This window comes from Anas platyrhynchos, chromosome 4 (genome assembly GCF_047663525.1).
Source record: "Anas platyrhynchos isolate ZD024472 breed Pekin duck chromosome 4, IASCAAS_PekinDuck_T2T, whole genome shotgun sequence".
NCBI classification, from domain to species: Eukaryota; Metazoa; Chordata; class Aves; order Anseriformes; family Anatidae; genus Anas; species Anas platyrhynchos.
In genome coordinates, this window is record NC_092590.1 from 66,349,467 (window position 1) to 66,368,578 (window position 19,112).

At 42.8% G+C, this 19,112-nt stretch overlaps 1 protein-coding gene across 1 annotated transcript; it reads right to left on the reverse strand.

The window, feature by feature from the left end:
- Positions 1-12,432: 12,432 nt before the first annotated feature.
- Positions 12,433-15,757, reverse strand: DRD5 (dopamine receptor D5). Its single transcript, XM_021272378.4, has one exon. The coding sequence runs from the start codon at positions 15,390-15,392 to the stop codon at positions 13,929-13,931; it is 1,464 nt and encodes a 487-aa protein (XP_021128053.3). The 5' UTR covers positions 15,393-15,757; the 3' UTR covers positions 12,433-13,928.
- Positions 15,758-19,112: the final 3,355 nt, after the last annotated feature.

Sequence of the window (19,112 nt, forward strand, 5' to 3'; positions counted from 1 at the left end):
CAAGGATCAAAATGGCAATAATAGCCTGAAAAGAGTTTTCCTGAACAAAAATTGTGGATCTATGGGAAAGGGATTTAAAGCACAAATAATACAAGGGGCTTCCTTCCCTGTTAAAACATTTTACAACTGCCATCAAGAAAACAAAACCAAGAAAGCCAACAAAAGGAAGGAGGAAATAAAATACTCAATTATTCTTTTCTTTTCAAAGTAGTAAGTAATTGACAAAGCAATGTGAGGATCAGATACCTTTGCAGTTATGGTTTTGTGCTAGCTGTTACATCTCCTTCCTGAAATGCAATGAAATTGGTCCTAAAGCCCACCCAAATTTCTGGGAGAAATGAATAGTATGTCTGAGACCTTCCCTTCTCTAACCCACATGTTCCCTGAAATTTTAAGTCTTCAGGAAATGAGCAGGGAATTTAAAAAAAAAAAAAAAAAAAAAAAGTTACATTTTTCAGTTAAAAGTTAACGCATTCAGTGAAGTTGCAGCTGTCTGTTAATTCAGAGTCCTCCTCTGCTCTTCTTTCTCATTTCTGGGGTGGGGGAAGTCCAGCTTAAATCCAGATACGGTATGATGCATCCTCATAGCCTTAGATGACCTGAGTGCTATGAAAACCTCATTTTGGTCCTCCCACCTTCACCCCCATGGTGATATCCAAGCTCAAACCCTCTCCTTGGTCCTTGCCTGAGCTATGTTTCATGTATGTCAGTACCCTCATGTACCCTACTGACCTTGACCTGCTGACTTGACTTCCCAGCTTTAACTTGGACATTCTCAACCTAATGGACTAACTGGTGGCCACTGGAATCTCAGCTGAATCATATTAAAGTCACCAAACGTGCTGCTCTCCTTGTTGAGGTGCAGTGGGACTGCACCCTTGTTGTTTCCTTTTCATCCCATGCAGAGTATCCCCCCTTTTGCTGCTCCCCAGTGCAGCATTTCCACCCCATATAATACTGTATCAGCCACAAAATGACTCACTTTGGGGTCAGTTTGCTGAATTTATTCATTTATTGACCTTTTGTTGTTCAGCCTCCCACTCAAAGCAGGGCTAACTTCAATACTACATAAGGTTGTTCATGGCATCATTCAATTGAATTTTGAGTACCTCCAGAGAGGGAGGGAGATTCAACAACCTCTCAGGGCAACCCCACCCAGAGCTTAACGATCCTCCTAATGATTTTTTTTTCTTTATGTCTAGACAGAATTTCCCTGATTCCAGCTTCCGACTGTTGCTTTTTGTCCTTTCTCTGTGGACACTTCCAGAAGAGTCTGCTTCCATCTTCTTTATAACCCTTTTCCCAGCTAGTCCCACTTCATGGTATCATAAACTGACTCATCTTAATTTAAGTGTCAGCATGAGTTGGCTGCAGATGTGTTACTTTTCTGCTGATCTCAGAGCAGCACAACGCTATAGCTTCTCTTCCACACAGGTCCCCTGCACATCACAAGCATTTCAGGAGGATCTCAGAATACATCAGACATTTCTTCATTATAAAAGAGGTCCTATTGTAAGAGATTTTTTTTGCCTTCTGCCACAAAATTTTGAACTTTATCTTCTGATAGTGTTAAGAGAGCTACTAAATAGGGCTGTTCATACTTTGGATATACAGCAGAGAGATTAAACCAGCTGCAGTTTCTTTTCCTTTGACACAGAAAGCAGAAACAACAGCTTTGTACTCAAATATATAATCACAATCCGTAAGGATCCTAATGGCCACTGGCAAAGTGGAGACAAAAATTGTTTACCCTAGAAATTTCAGTAATTTGCACCACACTCCATGTTTTCATTATTTCTTTCTTTGGTTAAGAAAGTCAGCGTTACAGGACTGCATTCCACAGTTTTTATTATAAACAGCATTTCTTATGAACACTATATCAAGTTTGATGTCAGCATTGTTTATGTAGCATAAAGCAGTATGTCGGAGAGTTTTTATATGAATGTATGTTTGTTTGCTTGTTTGCTTTTTTGCTTTTTACAGAAAAATACTTCCCTTAAATTGCACCTAGCAGCCTTGTCTTTACTTTTTTTTTTTTTTTTTTTTTTTTTTTTTTGTGAAGGAGGAAAAGATCCAGAGGAAATAAATACAATTTCCAAACAATTTAGCAATCAACTGAGGAAATACAAATGACTTTAAATGCATCTGATTGAAGTATTTTGACTTGAATCCATACGTTTCAATTTGTTATTGGTAGTCTGAGTTATTACGTTTTAGGTTGGGAAGGGGGAGAATCAACCTTAGCAAACTTCTAGGCCATCAGACCTTGTACTGTCAGCTGCACCTTGAAAGCATGTATCTGATGCATGACAAGTCTGCTTTCGTTATATGTCATTAGATTTGGAATCAGATTTGGACTGAGGAAGATATAAAAATGACAAGCTCACTCAGCAACAAACCTACTCAGTTACTCCTACTAGTACAGAATGTTGTAGTTATCATTCCTTTGTAGTTCCCTCCAAATTTTAATACCAAAATAAATATGCTTCCTCGTTTTAATTGCGGGAAGAAAAACAACAGTTGGTATCTGCATGCAGACCGACTCCTTCACTCATGCCATGCACATATGGCTCCTGCCATCACTGTCACCCACATACCCACAAATGCAGGACTGGGGCTCCTATGCAGCACCGTCTACAACATGTTCTGTCACTTAAAAGCATTCGATTTGTTTCCTCAGCCTAATATGTATATATTTTTTTCCTACTAAACCCTGTGTATGGAAGTAGCTGTAATCTTTCAGGCAATGAAAAAACAATGACTGAAGAGGATTTTTGAATGTCATGTTATGTGCACAGCACTGACTCAAACAGTTAATGATGTATGGAAATGTTAAGTAAAACTTGACTCATTTGCTTTTATCCACCTGCTACTTCTTAGATATATAATTTGAAAAATACCTTCCACATTTTCACAGATTTGCATAGGGAAAGACAGTCTCAAATCTTTTCTGTAATAGACTGAACAGACATTGGATCATTCTTTGTCCAATGTCTCTTTGAGTTACAGCAATGAGTTAAACTCTTCAGAACCATGTTCCTTGCTTGTATTGGTGTGGGTTTTTTTTGTTTGTTTGTTTTTCTGTTTGGTTGGTTGGTTGTTTTTTGGCTTTTCTTTCTTCTGCTTTGTTATCAAATAACGATTCCCACTGCTCTATTCCAGTTTTGCACCCCTGTGCAAGTTACTGAGAAAATTATTAAGCAATGTATTATGGCAAGGTAAAACTGTCATAATTCAATTCTGGTTAAAGCCAACAGTGATTACAGGATTCTTCAAATTAACTAGGCAGAACTGTAGTAGGCAGAGGCTTAGCACAAGAACTATAAAGGACATTACACAACTCCCCTGTAAAGTGCAATTGAAAAGTTTGGACCCATTTACCATTAAGCATATAAACTCACAGATAAACTAGACTGGGAGTTATTGTTCTCTTTGCCATGAGACACAAGAAATAATGAGCCGTCAGATGAAACAGAGAGAGGCAGCAAGTCAAGAGCTGATCACAGGAACCAATTTTTCAAACCTTGTTTGATATCCTCAGATTTGAAAGTAAAAATGTAGTGAATTTATAAGAGAAAATTGAATATTTACACAATCTTCAGAAATATCTAAAGTTAAAGTTAAAATTGTACAGGAATGCCAGCTTGTCAAGACTAGGACAGCACTGATTGTAGCAGAGTAATATCTTATTATCCTGTATGGTAAACAAGCAGACTTTCAGGCACACACACTTTGCTTCATAAGATATAGAGGCTAACTACTTCAGAACTAAGAAGAACTTTTTTCCCCAAAGTTTGACCATTTCTTTATTAAATACAAGATGATCTAGTTTTTTAAAGATTTATAATCGTCAATTACAACAACAACAAAAGGAAGGAATGTAAAACATCATGCCTCAGACACTGATATTTTAAGAATAATTTAACATGAAACAGCTACAGAAAAGGAAATGCCTTCATTTTGAGTTGCAATTTCGGAAAGACAAATTGTGCAAACATCTCATCATGCATGACAGTTCCTTTCTTCTGGGATTTCAGAGCAAGATCTTCCTGAAGACTTCAGCAACCTTTGTCCCAATTCCAGGAAAGAGTTATTGGTTCATTTTCAAATAACTTCAATACTAGAATGGTAAATAGGACATACGTTTTCTTAACAGTGGAAGAAGTTACACCTAACATTTTGTTATACCCACAGTAGAGCTTATTAAAGCTTTGACAAGAGCAATTTAAGACAGTTTTCAGTGCTTTTCCTCTATTTCCTCCCACAGGAGAGGCCCCGTTGCTTGGGCTGTGGGAATACAAAAGTTATCTTACATAGGTCAGTCAATGGACTTCATTGATCCTATACTTACTAACAAGGTCTGAGTTCCAACCAGAGAGCAAATACAGAGACATAACTTCATATAACTCACATTCTAAGTGTCTTCTTCTCCTATATCACATATTTGTTAGGAAGCAGAAGTGGGAGGAAGCCACTGAGGTTGAAATGAAGTCAGAAAGCAACCCAATTACTGCTTCCTGACCATAGACAGTTTTTTGTTGGTTTTGTTAAAGGGAGAAAGTCTGGCTCCTATACTGGAGCAAAACTAAAGTCAGTCTACTGCCCTGATGGACCTTGAATGCACAGGAAGAATGCACAGAGCCACAGAGGTATTTTCACATGAGCTGAAAGCCACTGAGTTTAACACAGAACAAGTCATGCAGAAACGAGTTTCCTCTGAATCTGGAGATCAGAGGGAAAAGAAAAGGGAAGTTATAGAGGACAATTTCTAGCACAGATTCTTTTCTACCTTTACTTTAGGTGAAAAAAAAAAAAAAAAAAAAAAAAAAAGCGAGCTTAAATTGGGGATTTAACAGGCTGCAAATAACTAAAGGGAAGGAGCAAGGTCTGAAATCAAACTTGAACTCTGAAGCAGAAGTCTGCTACCTTCTAGCTGCAAACAGCACAGGTGTGTAAATTTTGCTAAAAGTGGACTGAACAAAAGCAGTGCATCCTGAATCCTCCAGTTAATAAAGAGATGTGAGCATCACCACTTAAGAGGTTGATCATGCAATGTGCTTCTACACATAGCCTGTACAGTGCACTGCAGAAAAACAGGGCTTCCAAAAAGAAGTTGCCTTCTTGTAAAGGGAGCCCTGAGATAAGAACGTTAAGATCTTGGTTAGACAAAAGATCTGGAAAATACGTCTCCCTCTGCTACTGGTTAGCAGCTCCTGAAGGAGACTATAAAAAACTTTCAGGAAAATTTATTGTATTTAATTGGTTTGAAAATAACTTTTCTTCCTGCACCAAATAATTTTCTCTCATGCTCCAACTAATATGCTCAGAAATGAAGAAGGAGAAGGGAGACAAGAAGAAAGGCAATTTTAGATTGGCAAAGTCATCTCTTTACATTGCCTTCACCACTGAATGAACTGTCCTAGTAGATTAAAATTATAGAGTTTGTACTGCTGCCATCACTGAATTCATCACATTTGCTTGTATATACAAAGCACTGAAGCATACCATCTTTTTAAACAGCAGTAGAAGGTGGGCTGTGCCTCTGTGAGCCACAAAATAAAGCTCTCAACCCAGGGAGGTGAAGTTGGAGATAAATTTAGGCCTCCCTAAGGCTACCTGAACCTGCAAACTGGCACAGATGTAGCACAAGCCCTACTCCAGCCAGCCCAATCTGTGCGTGGGGACACATCATATAGGATTGTCCTGATTTTACATCAGTTGGTCCTAGTGCTGCAAAACCTCGCTCCAGGGTATGGTAACATCCCCTGTGCATGAATGGACATGGCAGCATGTAGTGCCAGTGCTTTGCTTCAGCTCTCAGTGTGGGAAGGAATAACACAGCCGTAGCACTGAAGGGTCATTCCCCTGCCAAGTGGCACACAGCAGGCACAGAACAAGGAGACGCTCACAAGTGAGGAGGGGTGCAAGTTTGCTCTCCTGGTTAATCTACACATGCAAAATCATCCAGTTTACACAGCTCTGTGTTTTATTTCAAAGCCTGTTCAGATGGGATCCAGTTTCATTTGCAACATGTACAGGGTGTACTTGAGTATCTACATCTCTACCTTGAATATCTGCATCATGTAAGTCTATAACCTAGAAGGTATTGAAATGATTGAATGTCTTTTAATGTGGAACTTGGTGCCTACGTCAGGACAGAAGTCTTGAAACAATCCCACTTGCACAGCCAGATGATTTTTAAGGCAATACTGTGTTCTCAAGCCTAAAGCTGTGCCATCACATACACCCAACAGGCCCTAATTTTTGCTGAGACACCTTCCCACCCAGTATGGAGGGATGGCACCTGAAGACTAGGCACTTCTGCATTGCTGGATTTCCTTGATTTACCAAGCACACTCAGAGCCTGCTGTTTAGCTGGACCTTGAAATGTAGTCAATATGGACAGTACTTGCAATGTGTATCATAGACTGGTAGTGAGAGGCCCTGCTGAAAACAGAGAGATTTGTGTTCTGCAACCTTCATGGATTTGAACCAAAGTTTCTCTCCAAGGAGAGTTGTGGAGCTGCAGTGTGGGCAAGGGCACCACCTCCCCTCCTCAAACATGGGGCACTGGATCCAGAGGGAGTGCAGGTAAAAGATGTTCTGCTTTACCTGGCACAGAACTTTGTGCAAATATGGTGAATATGATCAAGCAGAGGTACTGTCACTTCTCATCCAAAGAGTACATTATCAAAACAATCAAATTTAACAGTTTAACAGTTTACTTTGCAGATCTCTACAGGATGTTACCGTCACCTGGGTATTCTGACAAAAGTGACCACAAGATTAAAAAAAAAAAAAAAACATTCTGCAAAATTCTGCAAAGATGGAAATCAGCATGAGCCTTGTATTGTATAGAACAGAATATTTGTGTAGGAAATACTACACAACATACTTCTATTTATTTATGAAGTTAAACCTTCTGTTTCCTAAGGCCATCTCCAACAATCCCATCACTGACTGTACAAAACTATCACAGAATCACAGAACTGTAGGGGTTGGAAGGGACCTCGAAAGATCATCGGGTCCAACCCCCCTGCCAAAGCAGGTTCCTCAGAGCAGGCTGCCCAGGTAGGCATCCAGACAGGCCTTGAATATCTCCAGAGAAGGAGACTCTACAACCTCCCTAGGCAGCCTGTTCCAATGCTCCGTCACCCTCACTGTGAAGAAGTTCTTTCACATGTCAGTGCAGAACTTCCTGTGCTCTAACTTGCAGCCATTGCCCTTTGTCTTATCCCTACAAACCACTGAGAAGTGGTTGGCTACATACTGCTGCCCCCCACCCCTCAGATATTTATATACACTGAGGAGATCCCCTTTCAGTCTTCTCTTCTCCAGGCTGAACATACCCAGGTCTCTCAGCCTTTCCTCATAAGAAAGATGCTCCAGGCCCCGTATCATCTTTGTGGCCCTCCGCTGGACTCTTTTCAGGAGATCCCTATCTTTCTTGTACCGGGGAGCCCAGAACTGGACACAGTACTCCACGTGAGACCTGACCAGGGCAGAGTAGAGGGGGAGGATCACCTCCCTTGACCTGCTGGCCACGCTCCTTTTAATGCATGCCAGGATCCCATTAGCCCTCTTGGCCACAAGGGCACACTGCTGGCTCATGGTCAACCTGTCGTCCACCAGGACCTTCTCCTCAGAGCTCCTCTCCGGCAGGTCATCCCCCAGCTATTCCCTCATCAAGGTCATCGATGAAGATGTTGAACAAGACCGGACCCAGCACCGACCCCTGGGGAACACCGCTAGTCACAGGCCTCCAGCCAGACACTGCTTCTCCGATCATCACCCTCTGAGCTCAGCCAGTCAGCCAGTTCTCAACCCACCTTGCCCTCCACTCATCTATCCCACACTTTCTCAGCTTTGCTAGTAGGATGTCATGGGAGAAATCCATGCATAATGAGTATCCGTACTCATTAGGCAAAACAATAGAAGTTGCAACTTCTATACTAGAGGAAAAAAATAAATAAATAAAATCTTCTGCCTTTATTTCTATGAAAATCCAAACTAAGCCTCTTGTTGGAAAAACACTGTTTATGCCTAATACCTATTCAGTCTTATTCTCTATAATCAAGAAAAATCCCTAAGAACATTTTAGAAAGTCTGTTTATGCTTGTCCTCTAAATTACGTTTCATGTGAATAATCTTGTGTTGAAGAAGGAAATGTTGCTTGAGACAAACTATAAATAAATAAATAAATCTAAAATATATCCTTTGGTCTGGAGACTTAATTTAAGTGTAGCTTGAGGTTGTTCCAGATGTGGTGACGATGAGGCAGGTACCCAAGCAGCTAACCATGCCAAGAGCTTCTGTTTACTGCAGGAGACTAATTATATGAATTTAACAGAGAAAGCAAAAGGTCAAGGCCAAAGGCTAAAACTGTAGATTTTTAATTTGTGATACAAATGATTAAGCCAATAAAAATGCTTATCTTCTTTAAACAGCTATCTTTCCACTATAAATCTTGTAGAACACCATCTCCAGTCACAACCGAGAAATGATTTAGACATACATGTATAATAAGATAAAATAATCTTGTAAATTTTCTCTTAAACTGAAGTATCCTTGGAGAGCCAGCAGGCTTTCCAAAATCAGCAATCCATCATCTGCTTCAGATGATAATATTATTTGTATTTTCACTCTTTACTCCCCTAAAACTATTATTGCTCCCTGCAATCTTTTCACTGGTATAATAAATAAATAAATAAATAAATAAATGAGGAGAAAGAAAGAGTCACATTTTTGGTGTTCCATTTATAATCGAAAAGATCCTCATTTATAGTTATTTTTGTACACATCAGTGCTTTTAGACCAAAAGTATACCTTCATCTTTACAAACATTGACTTATGCCTTACAGAGGCATAATTCTGTTCAAAACAGGCATAATGCACTATGTAGTTACCAAGGCACTAAAAATGGATGCATTGTTGCTGATCTGAGACATGATCAAAGAGCAGAAGCTCCGTGTTGACTTTGTGCAGCGTCTGGAAAGTTTGAAAAGTCTTCAAAAGTTTGAAAACAAATAAGCAAATCTGAATAAGAGAACTATTTCCACATACAATCTGGCAAAAATACTTTGTTCAGCATGCCAATTTTAACATGCAATCACCTGCTAGCAGGGAATACCAGTAGCACTATTTATAAGGAGCCAAGACAATTAATTTCATTGCTCTGTGACCCAAGCCCACATCCATCACTGAGGTCTTCTACTGATTTAAATAGGCACTGAATCACTCTAAAGATCTGATGAATCTAATTAAACAGTAGCAAAGATGGCCTCAGAGGAAAAGAAAAATCTCTGCATTATTATTAACACCAACATAGGTACATACCCTGCCTACTGTGTGACAACGTGACAGTGACTCAAATGCCCTTTGAGTGGCAATTTTGGCACACAAAAACAGCTAACGGACACATGACCTCTCATACCTGCAGCCTGATGCATGTTCCAAATACTGCCTCCAGTCAGTCTCTTGAATACCAAGTTTATATGATTGACTTCTGAATGGTATAAGATTGTGCTTAGTGTTTTTTCTATCAGAAGCCCGACTAATTTTGAAGGCTTTTTTGTTATGTGTTACAAAAATGCAAGAGCTCTCAGTACGGAGCCTCCCTGCAGAAACGTAGATTTAGCAGGCAAAAGTAAAAAACACAATGAAAGCAAAAAGAGAAACTACCAAACATACAAAAAAATATATATATTTTATTTTTTTTCTGCCTTTGAAAAGTGTTTTGTTTGTGTTCACCTTTGAGAAAGTCACCTACATTTCTTCAGCTTGCAGGAAACAAACCAACAAACACACCACAATGCACAAAACAACCCCAAATGTAAAAGCCAGTGCTAGTAAAAGTTCTTTGGACATTTGAATAGTGAGTCTTTATAGTGTTTGCAGCATTTCAAATAAAACACTGTAATTCCATGTCTTTCATGTCCTGGCTTCTTAAAAATGAACTAAGATACCATCATACATAGATTTATTTTTTATTTTTTTTCATTAAAATAAACTCTTCTGTCATTAGTTAACTTAATCAGAAAACATACAGACTACTGATAGACTGACCTTCCTTTGGTATAGAGTTTTCCAAGGCTAACAGAATACACCATATCAGAAGACTGGGCTGACTCAGAGGTAATTTAATGTGCATTGCAAGGTAAGATTTATAAACAACAACACAAAATAGAAACTGAAAATAATCAGGGATTTGAAGATCAGGCATCCCTCAGAGCTAGACTAAGTGATGATAACTCAGAGCCAAACTGCACGGTACATTCAAAGTATTAAAGGCCAAAAGGAAAAAAGGCCAAAAGGACAAAAAGGAAAAATCCCCCCAAACTGAGCTGCCAATACATGATCATGCTTAATTAGGGAGTAAAATGCATAACAGAAACAAGGTGACTTTCATGGGAAAAAAAACATGTTGATGGGAGGTACAAACAGATCAGTTCCAGAGTGACGCCACAAGGATATGATGATTATAAAAACGTACTTACAATTCCAATGAACTCTGCTCTATGGATAGGCAATGCATTAGTCTTTAAGAGGGAAACCATTAAAAAAAGTAGGGCAGCAGTTTCATCTGAAAGAAACCAGTTTAAAAAAAAATCCTTCTGGGGGATGTTCTCATCAGAAAAGTCTGTTCTTTTTATACTTCAAGGCAAGATACATATTTCTTTAAAAATTTCATCTTTCTAATTCTGAGTATTCTAGCTTTGTCAGTGAAAAGAAATTATAAGAAATTAAGACATATTAAAAAACAACAAAAGCATATCCATGTTACAAGTCAGGAACAAGGTTTTCTTTGAGATCCTTAAGGTCAATCTGTGCTCTTAGGAAAAAAAAAAAAAAAGCACCTTCTCTCTTCTCTCTGCCTTGTGAAGCAAAAATGTTCCCTTTATGATGCTCCTGGGCTCCTGGGCTCCCAGAGCTGAAGCATATTGCACATATTCCAAGGAGAGAGAACACCTTGTAGAGCGGCCATCAGAAATCATTTACCAGCTGAAGTCACAAACTAAAAATTAGTAATGAAAAGCAGCAATGAATGGTTTTCTTCACTGTCCTAATTATGCTCCCAAAGTCTGGGGCCAGGCTAAAAATTGCCTGCCTTCAGACCTGAGTTAAGATAGGTCTGAATGTTTCTAAAATACCATGAAAAGCTGTTATCATATGAGCCCACTGATGGACATGTCATCTTCTTGCCCACCCACTGATTCTGGAAAACCAGGCAGGTAGAGACTTGGAGGAAGGCACCTGTCAGGTGGATGCTCTACTTCTTGTACCTATCCACCCTTCCAACGCACATGCAGGGGACTAGATCCAAATGAATTGTCACACCTGCAGCACAAGAATTATTTAGTGAGGAAAGCTTACTGAAAAGGGGGACTCCTTCTTCACTGTTACTACCAACACTCTACCATTGCTCAGAAAGGAACAAAACTGTTCCTGGACCATGGTGTAACACTCAAAGCAGCAGACTTCACAGCCAGTTGGTACACAGGTGCTCTGGAAGAGACAGTCTCTTTTCCCTTCCCTATTTCCCTTGACTGTTTCTGATTTAAAATTGCATAAAATATAGACACTGTCCTGGGAGATGGAATTAGCAACAGATGCTTACACCTCTTACATCTGCTTATCATAGAATTTTTTATGCAGATCCAGAAAGTTTAACATACTGTACTGGCCTCAAAACGTGAGTAATTAACTACAAAATGCAAAAATCTAAATTCTGATTGGGATAATTCATCACCAGGAACCATTTTCTTCATTTTTATTTGCTAAACTGATTTAATTCCAGGCAAAGACTATCTAACCAGAAAGGCTAGAACTATGGTCAACTCCTGGAAACATATGACTGTTTTAGTAGAGAAATGACAACCTGCTCACCCTAGATGTCAAGCCATTTGTGGGTTGAACCTGGTTATGGGCATGGGATTTCTATTTTTCAAGCCTTCCTAAGCCACAGGCACAATATACTTTTCTAAGGACAACTGTAAAAGGATATTACATTGAGATACCAACAGGAAAGAAAATACTCAGGGAAAAGTCGATCTTCAGTGACAAATGAACAATTGAAAAGACAATCCAAAATAATCATATAACCAACTAATATCAAAGACCACAGACACAAAATTACAGCAGGTGCAATCACAAAGGGACCTCAGTCAGACATCTCCAAACTTCTTCCACCCCATATCCTGAGCAAAGATAAGGCAGCCCCTTTCTGCCCATGATAAGGGGTTCAGCTTCCAAAGAGGCTCAACCCTAAGTGCATAACATTCTCAAATACTAGTATATGCTTACCAGACTTCCCCTGAAGCATGCTAACTGGTGTAAGTCACATTTTCCCCCCATACATCATACAGGGACCTTCAGTTCCCATTTAGGTGAGATGGTGAGATTTATGGGGACATGGTGAGGCCGGTCAGGGCCATCCCTGCCATCAGGGCCCTGAAAGGAAGTGCTACTGAATCAGTGTATACAATTCAATTTAAGTCTGCTCAGCTCATGGCATGGAGATTTTTAAAGAGTAAATTAATTCAAATCTTATGCACAAAGAACTTGCTTTTAATACCTTTGATCATTTGTCTTGTATCACTTGTATCATTTCTGAGCTGAAAACTTGCAAAATTTCTAAACAGTACATTCCACTTGATCTAAATGTTCAAATAGATACAGTTTGAAATACTTGTTTACAATTTTTAAGACTGCTTTAAAATGTTTTGCACAGTCAAAGCACTAAAAGTATATTTCACACTTTTAAAAATGTAATTAACTTCTAGCGAAAAAGTAAAAAAAAAAAAAGTATTTTTTTTCTCTCAGTTTGAGTAAGTTCTCTAATATGCTGTGTCTACACCAGGAACTGCTAATTACTAACATCATTTTCAGACATAATTAATGTTTTTAGACACATCCAGCTGCTAATTCTATCACTAAACTCTTCTCATTAATGGTATTTTTAAAAGGCAATTTCAAGTATAGAATTAGGTGGAAAGCCTTAATAGCTTGCAAGCAGGCGTGCTTGATATTCTTAGCTGCAGAAAGGAAATCATAAATAGGGACAGTATCAGCTATATTAAAAAGAAAAATAGGCATAAATCTAGCCGTAAGTAAAGCCATATAAAAGAGCTCATTTAAGTCAATCATTTCTATGAGCCTTCCTTCTATTCAAAAATTGTATTTCAGTGCAGAATATTTTGCTTTTAAAATAATAGGGTTTAGTAGTTAGTCATTCTAACCATTCAAAGAGAAATGGTAAAGTTTGAATACTGGTTGTAAACCTTTCAGAGTGATAAATGAAAGATAATAACCCCTTGATCAATGTAACTTTTATTTATTCATCTGGGAACATGGCAAGGATATCATAGGCAACAACGCCGCCTAGGAGAACATGGATTTCACATAAACTGTTTTGGCAGAAACACGCATTTAAATAATCATCCAAATCACCATCTCAGTATTTCTATCTTCAAAGAAAAATAAACGAACAAAGAAATAAACCCAAAGAGAAATGAAACATAAGACCTGAACAAATGAACAGTCTAGATTTTTTTTTTCTATTTAATGTCTATGCCAGCCCCAACATCTGTCCTTGTTTTTAAAAGTTGTAATACTTAGCACTGACGATGGCAACTTTCATTTGCAAACACATTATAAACACGAACTGACTGCAATTATACCACGATACCTCACCACAGCTAATCAACAAGCCCACCTAGTCCTCTCTCAGGCTGGGGAAGTGCTGCATGAAGTTTGTTCTGTCAGCTCCCTGTGTGACAGTGTCTACATCCTGCAAAGTGCTACACATACGAGTGAGTTTAGCATGAAGTGACTGACCAAACTACAGCATAAAATCAAGCAGGTTTTTCCATTCAGTGCTAATATTTTGTCGTATAATCCAAGCAGAACTGACCATGACAGGACGCAATTTAATGTAAACCATTTGGAGTGAAAGGTGTTATTTTGCCTAGTGAAATCTCTCCCTCGCAGTCCAGCTCGCAGACAGAGTCGGTGGCAACCTCAGGGTCAGGGGAGATCTGGGACATCCTATCAAAAGGGTCCTCACGATTCTCCTCACAGTCAACCACATTTGGGATCATGTTAACATAAGCAGTCACTATCTCCTTGTGGAAAAGGGTGTCCTGGTTGTAAGAGATAAGCTCGTTGCTTATATTAACAGTCTCCACTGGAGTACTAGAGCAAAACTGGCTGCATCCCAGGAGGTTGGAGAAGACCTTCCTAAAGTCAGCATTGAAGGCATAGATGATGGGGTTGAGAGAGGAGTTGGCCCAACCAAACCAGACAAATATATTAAAGGTGGTCTCGCTGACGCAGGGAAGACCTGCGTGGGGGTCGCTTGGTGGGCTCTCGCAGAAGGGAACCATGCAGTTCAAAATGAAGAACGGCAACCAGCAGCAGACAAAGACACCCATGATAACAGAGAGAGTCTTCAACACTTTGGTTTCTTTCCTGATGGAGGACTTGAGGCTTGTGTGATGGTGGCAGTCAACGTGGTTGCTCCGGCAGCTCTGCGCGTGCTCGGCTGCCCTCTCCAGGGAAGAGATCCGACGGATCTGCACCTGGGCAATGCGGTAGATCCGGGTGTAGGTAACTATCATGATAGCCACCGGGATGTAAAAACTGATCAAGGAGGAGGAAATAGCATAAGTCCTGTTGAGGCTGGAGTCACAGCTCTCTGATGGTCCAGAGAGGGTATCGTTGCTGCCGGAGGTCCCATCGGAGGGTGTCATTGCTGCTAATGCCACCCACGTGGTGCTCAAGTCTTCCGCCCAGGTGGTGACAGCACCCGCTGCTGCCCAGCCAGCGCCAAACCCATCTCTGAAATCCCCGACAGCCACAGCAGCAGCATCCCCACCTTTGTGCCAGTTGAGCTGAACGGGGATGAAGGAGATGAGCACGGACAGAGCCCACGCCACACCGATCATCAGCAGAGCCAGCCGCTGGGTCATCTTCCTCTCATAGCGGAACGGGCTCGAGATCGCCCAGTACCTGTCCACGCTAATCACGCACAGGTTGAGGATGGAGGCCGTGGAGCACATAATATCGAAGGCCACCCAGACATTGCAGAAAGCCCCGAAGGGCCAATACCCGGCCACCTCCGCCACCGCCTTCCAGGGCATGACGAGCAGAGCCACGAGCAGGTCCGACACGGCCAGGGACACGATGAAGATGTTGGTGACCTTGCTCCTCAGGTGCCTGTAGCGGACGATGGCCGCGCACACCAACACGTTCCCAAACAGCGTCCAGAGGATGAGCAGAGCGAGCAAACTGCCCGCCGCCACCTGCGCCGCCCCGGGGGCTCCCGACGACAGCCGGACCCCTCCGGGGGACCCCGCCGCGGGCTGCAGCGGGCTCCGGCCGCCCCGCAGCATGGCTGGCGGCTCCCGGTTCCCGGCGGCGGGGCGGCGGAGACCGGGGAGCACCGAGCAGCCAGCGCCGCCCCAGCCCCATAGGGCCGCTGCCCCCCGCCCCGCCGCCCCCCGGCTGCCCTCCGCGGGCTCAGCGCCTCCCCATGCCCGGTCTTCGCGGCTCCGTTTGCTCTTCTCCTTCTCGGGAGCCCCCTGCCCGGCTGTCTCCTGCCCGGTTTCCCCCTGCCCGGTTCCCTTCTCCTCGCTCCCCGCCGGGTGGCTCCGCGCTCCGCCGCCCGAGGTGGCGCCCGCCCGGGCCGCCGGCTGCGATCCCCGAGCTCCGCCGAGCTGCGCCCCCCCCCTCCTGCTCCCCGCCGCCCCCTCCCCGGGCCGGGCCGCCCGCCCCCGCCGCCCTCTGAGCATGCTCGATGCCGGGGACGCCCCGTCCCGGCCGGAGGGGAGCGGGGAGAACGGGATGGAGGGGACTGGGGGGATGCCCCGCACCGCTCCATCACCCCCCCTACACACATACATACCCGCATCCTTGCCCAAAAGAGGCGTCCTGGCCATCACTGCGCCGAGAGCAGCCCCGCCGGGGACTCTTTGGACGGAAAGTCCCCCTCGTCCCATAGAGGGGAGCGGGGCAGTGCCCCCCTCGACCCCGGGGCTGATGGAAGCTGGGGGGCAGCGGGACGGCCGCGTTTGCCCTCTGCAAGGATCGGAGATGGAGCCCAGCTCGGTCACTGCCCCGAGAGGTTCTGGCCGGGATCTATCGCAGGCAGGAAAGCCGGCAAACGACATCGGATTCTCCCTCGTCTCAGCCCTTCCATGGGATCAACCGTGTGTAAAAGCCAGAAAACGGAGCTAGGACCCCTGGCAGCCCAGGTGTGAGCGCTGTGCGGTGGGACTCACCATGCACTAATTTACACCTACGTTTCAGACGACATACTTCAGCGATTTTCGATTAAAATACTACAGACTTAGTTTCTCCCAAACCTATTTTATTTTTAAAATATCTTTCACAGAGATCAAATCTGTTCTTGATTCAACATGCTCTTTTGGCACTAAAAGGGCTGAGAAAGCCACTCTCAGGAGCTATCCAGCTCCAGGCAGGTGGGCAAGAGTCGCTGAGCCTTGCCGGATCCAAAGTGACATGAGGGAGGATACAGTGTTAGTGTTACTAAATACGGAGTCAACAGAATCAACTCTGCAACCTTTTAGGCAATTTTCTAAAATTGTCACAGGAAAAAATGGAGCTGAGCTTCAGCTCTCGCTTAAGAAATTGGCACTACTTTTCCACATTTAAGCAGAGTTATATTTAATATTGGAGGGAGACTATAGCTTTTGTCACCACTGAATTCTAAACAGCATGACTAAAGCAGGGATGCTGAGGCAATGTGTTGCTCACACAAACTCTGCTTTCCTAAGCAGTGCCTCCTACAATTTATGTAAGCGAAGGACCAAATTCCACAGGCACTTGTGCACGTACACACAGAAGCCGCTGGTCCAGAAATGTGGATATTTTATTAAAAAAAAAAAATCTGATTTGCTTGTTTAGCATGTATGCATTGCTCCACCAATGCAGAGATGTGCATAGACATGTAAATGCACTGACACAGTTTATGTAATACATATCTGCATGCATTTACATGCATACAGTCAGTATGTGATATATGTTTAAATAAACATATAGGTAGCTATCATTATGTAATACCACTAATACCAGTACCCTAATAATAACATAAGGTGCCCAGAGCTCAGCAGCAGCAGGCACACACACCGGCGGCTTGGTACAAATCAGCGTTGGCGTTGGAGGCAGCTGGGAGCAGGCACACGTCTCCTTCGTCCAGCTCTGCTGCCTGTGCTGGGGTCAGGCAGCGGGGAGGTGTGAGCAGCTGGGAAAGGTGCCTTAACCCATCGAAGCAAAAATTGCCTGAGTGCATTTGTCAGGCATCTGAAGAACGAAATTTGATTCTGCTTTCCGCAGTACTGCCTTCAAGAGACTGACCTGAAGTAGGGAGGAGTTTTCAAAGTATCTCTTAGCAGCCAAGTATGGCATTTGGATGTGTCTGGCTCCTGTGTAACTGAGAATTCAGAGCATATAATGCTCTCTCACATATTTTATCTCTAGCAAATGTTCTTGCGTTTCAGCTGCTGTGAACTGAAGTTCACAGAGGTACCTATGGAAAGAGACCTAGCGCTGAGCTGAGGCAAGTATCATCAGCCAGAGATGTGTCTGGATCTGTAGGTGCACTGGAGATACGGTTTTCAATGTTGATGCAGCATTTTGTGCACACTCAGAACTTATTTCAAGTCACAGGAATGCGCAGACATTCAAGAATATCTTCAGTGGTAGTAGAAAAACATACAGGTTTGTGGTGAGGCTTACAGCCCCATGCTAGTGGACTCAGGGGGTTTGGCAGGGGGGCAGGAGAGAGAAATGAGTCCAGTGGCTTTCCTGCAGCACTAGAGGCAGATCGTTCAAAGCAGCACCAGGCCACAGCAGCAGTTGTATAATGGGGATGTTTATGGTATGTTACAGTATTCCACTCATTCCATCAATATTTTGGGGGACTGGGATAAAAACCTTTAGCATTTATAGGTTACTAGCATCTTTTATCTATTTTTTTTATTATTCTTTTTTTTAGTTTCTGTAGGTAGTTTGTATATACATCTCATTTTAATAATAGTCCATTAAAGCCACAGCTGTCGCTTGCTGAGAGATTTGGAGTGTTGATTTTTTTTGTTGGTTTTTTTTTTTGTTTGTTTTTTTTCATCCTGAAATCATTTTTGTAATGGCATTTGTGCTTTTCCTTCGGAGCTTTGTCTTCTTTCTCTCTCTCTCTCTCTCTTTTTATTCACCTGTTAAAATTGCACTTGTCTCTCACAGCTGGTAGATTGGAAGTAACTGAATTTAACTGCTATTGCAAGGTTTCTGAGGGAAAAAAATAATCTTTGCAGTTCCTGATTTTGGAAATGTACGTTTTACTAGCTCTCTTTCCTTTTATCGCAACACAGTCTACTTCCATTTCAAAACACACAAACCCACTGTTCTCACAGAACAGTCACAGAATGGCCGAGGTAGTCAGGGACCTCTGGAGATCCTCTGGTCCACCCTCCTGCCAAGCAGGATCACGTCATACATGATGCGTCATACATGATGGCATCCAGATGGGTTTTGAGTATCTCCAGAGAAGGAGAACCCACAGCCTCTCTGGGCAGCCTGTGTCAGTGCTCTGTCACCTCACAGTAAATAATTGCTTTCTCCTATTCATCCAGAACCTCCTGTGCTTCAGTTTGTGCTCACTGCCCCTTGTCCTATCACTGGGCACCACTGAAAGGAGTCTGGCCCCATCCTCTTGCCATCCTCCCCTCAGATATTTGTACCCACTGATAAGATCCCCTCTCAGTCTTCTGTTCTCCCAGATCAGCAGGCTCAGCTCTCAGCCTCTCCTCATATGAAAGATGCTCCGGTCCCCTGACCATCTTCATAGCCCTGCACTGGGCGTGCTCCAGCAGCTCCATGTCCTTCCGGTACCAGGGAGCCCAGAACTGGACAAAGTGCTCCAGGTGGATTGCACCAGGAGCTGAGGAGAGGGGCAGGATCACCTCCCCTGGCTGCTGGCAACACTGGCCCTAATGCAACCCAGGGCACCATTGGCCTTGATGGCCACAAGGGCCCATGGCTGGCTCACCATTAAGCTGCTGTCCACCAGGACCCCCAGGTCCTTCTCCACAGAACTG

What these genes read in the sequence shown, in the direction of transcription:
- DRD5 (XM_021272378.4), bottom strand. Translation starts at nt 15,392, where the DNA reads ATGCTGCGGGGCGGCCGGAGCCCGCTGCAGCCCGCGGCGGGGTCCCCC.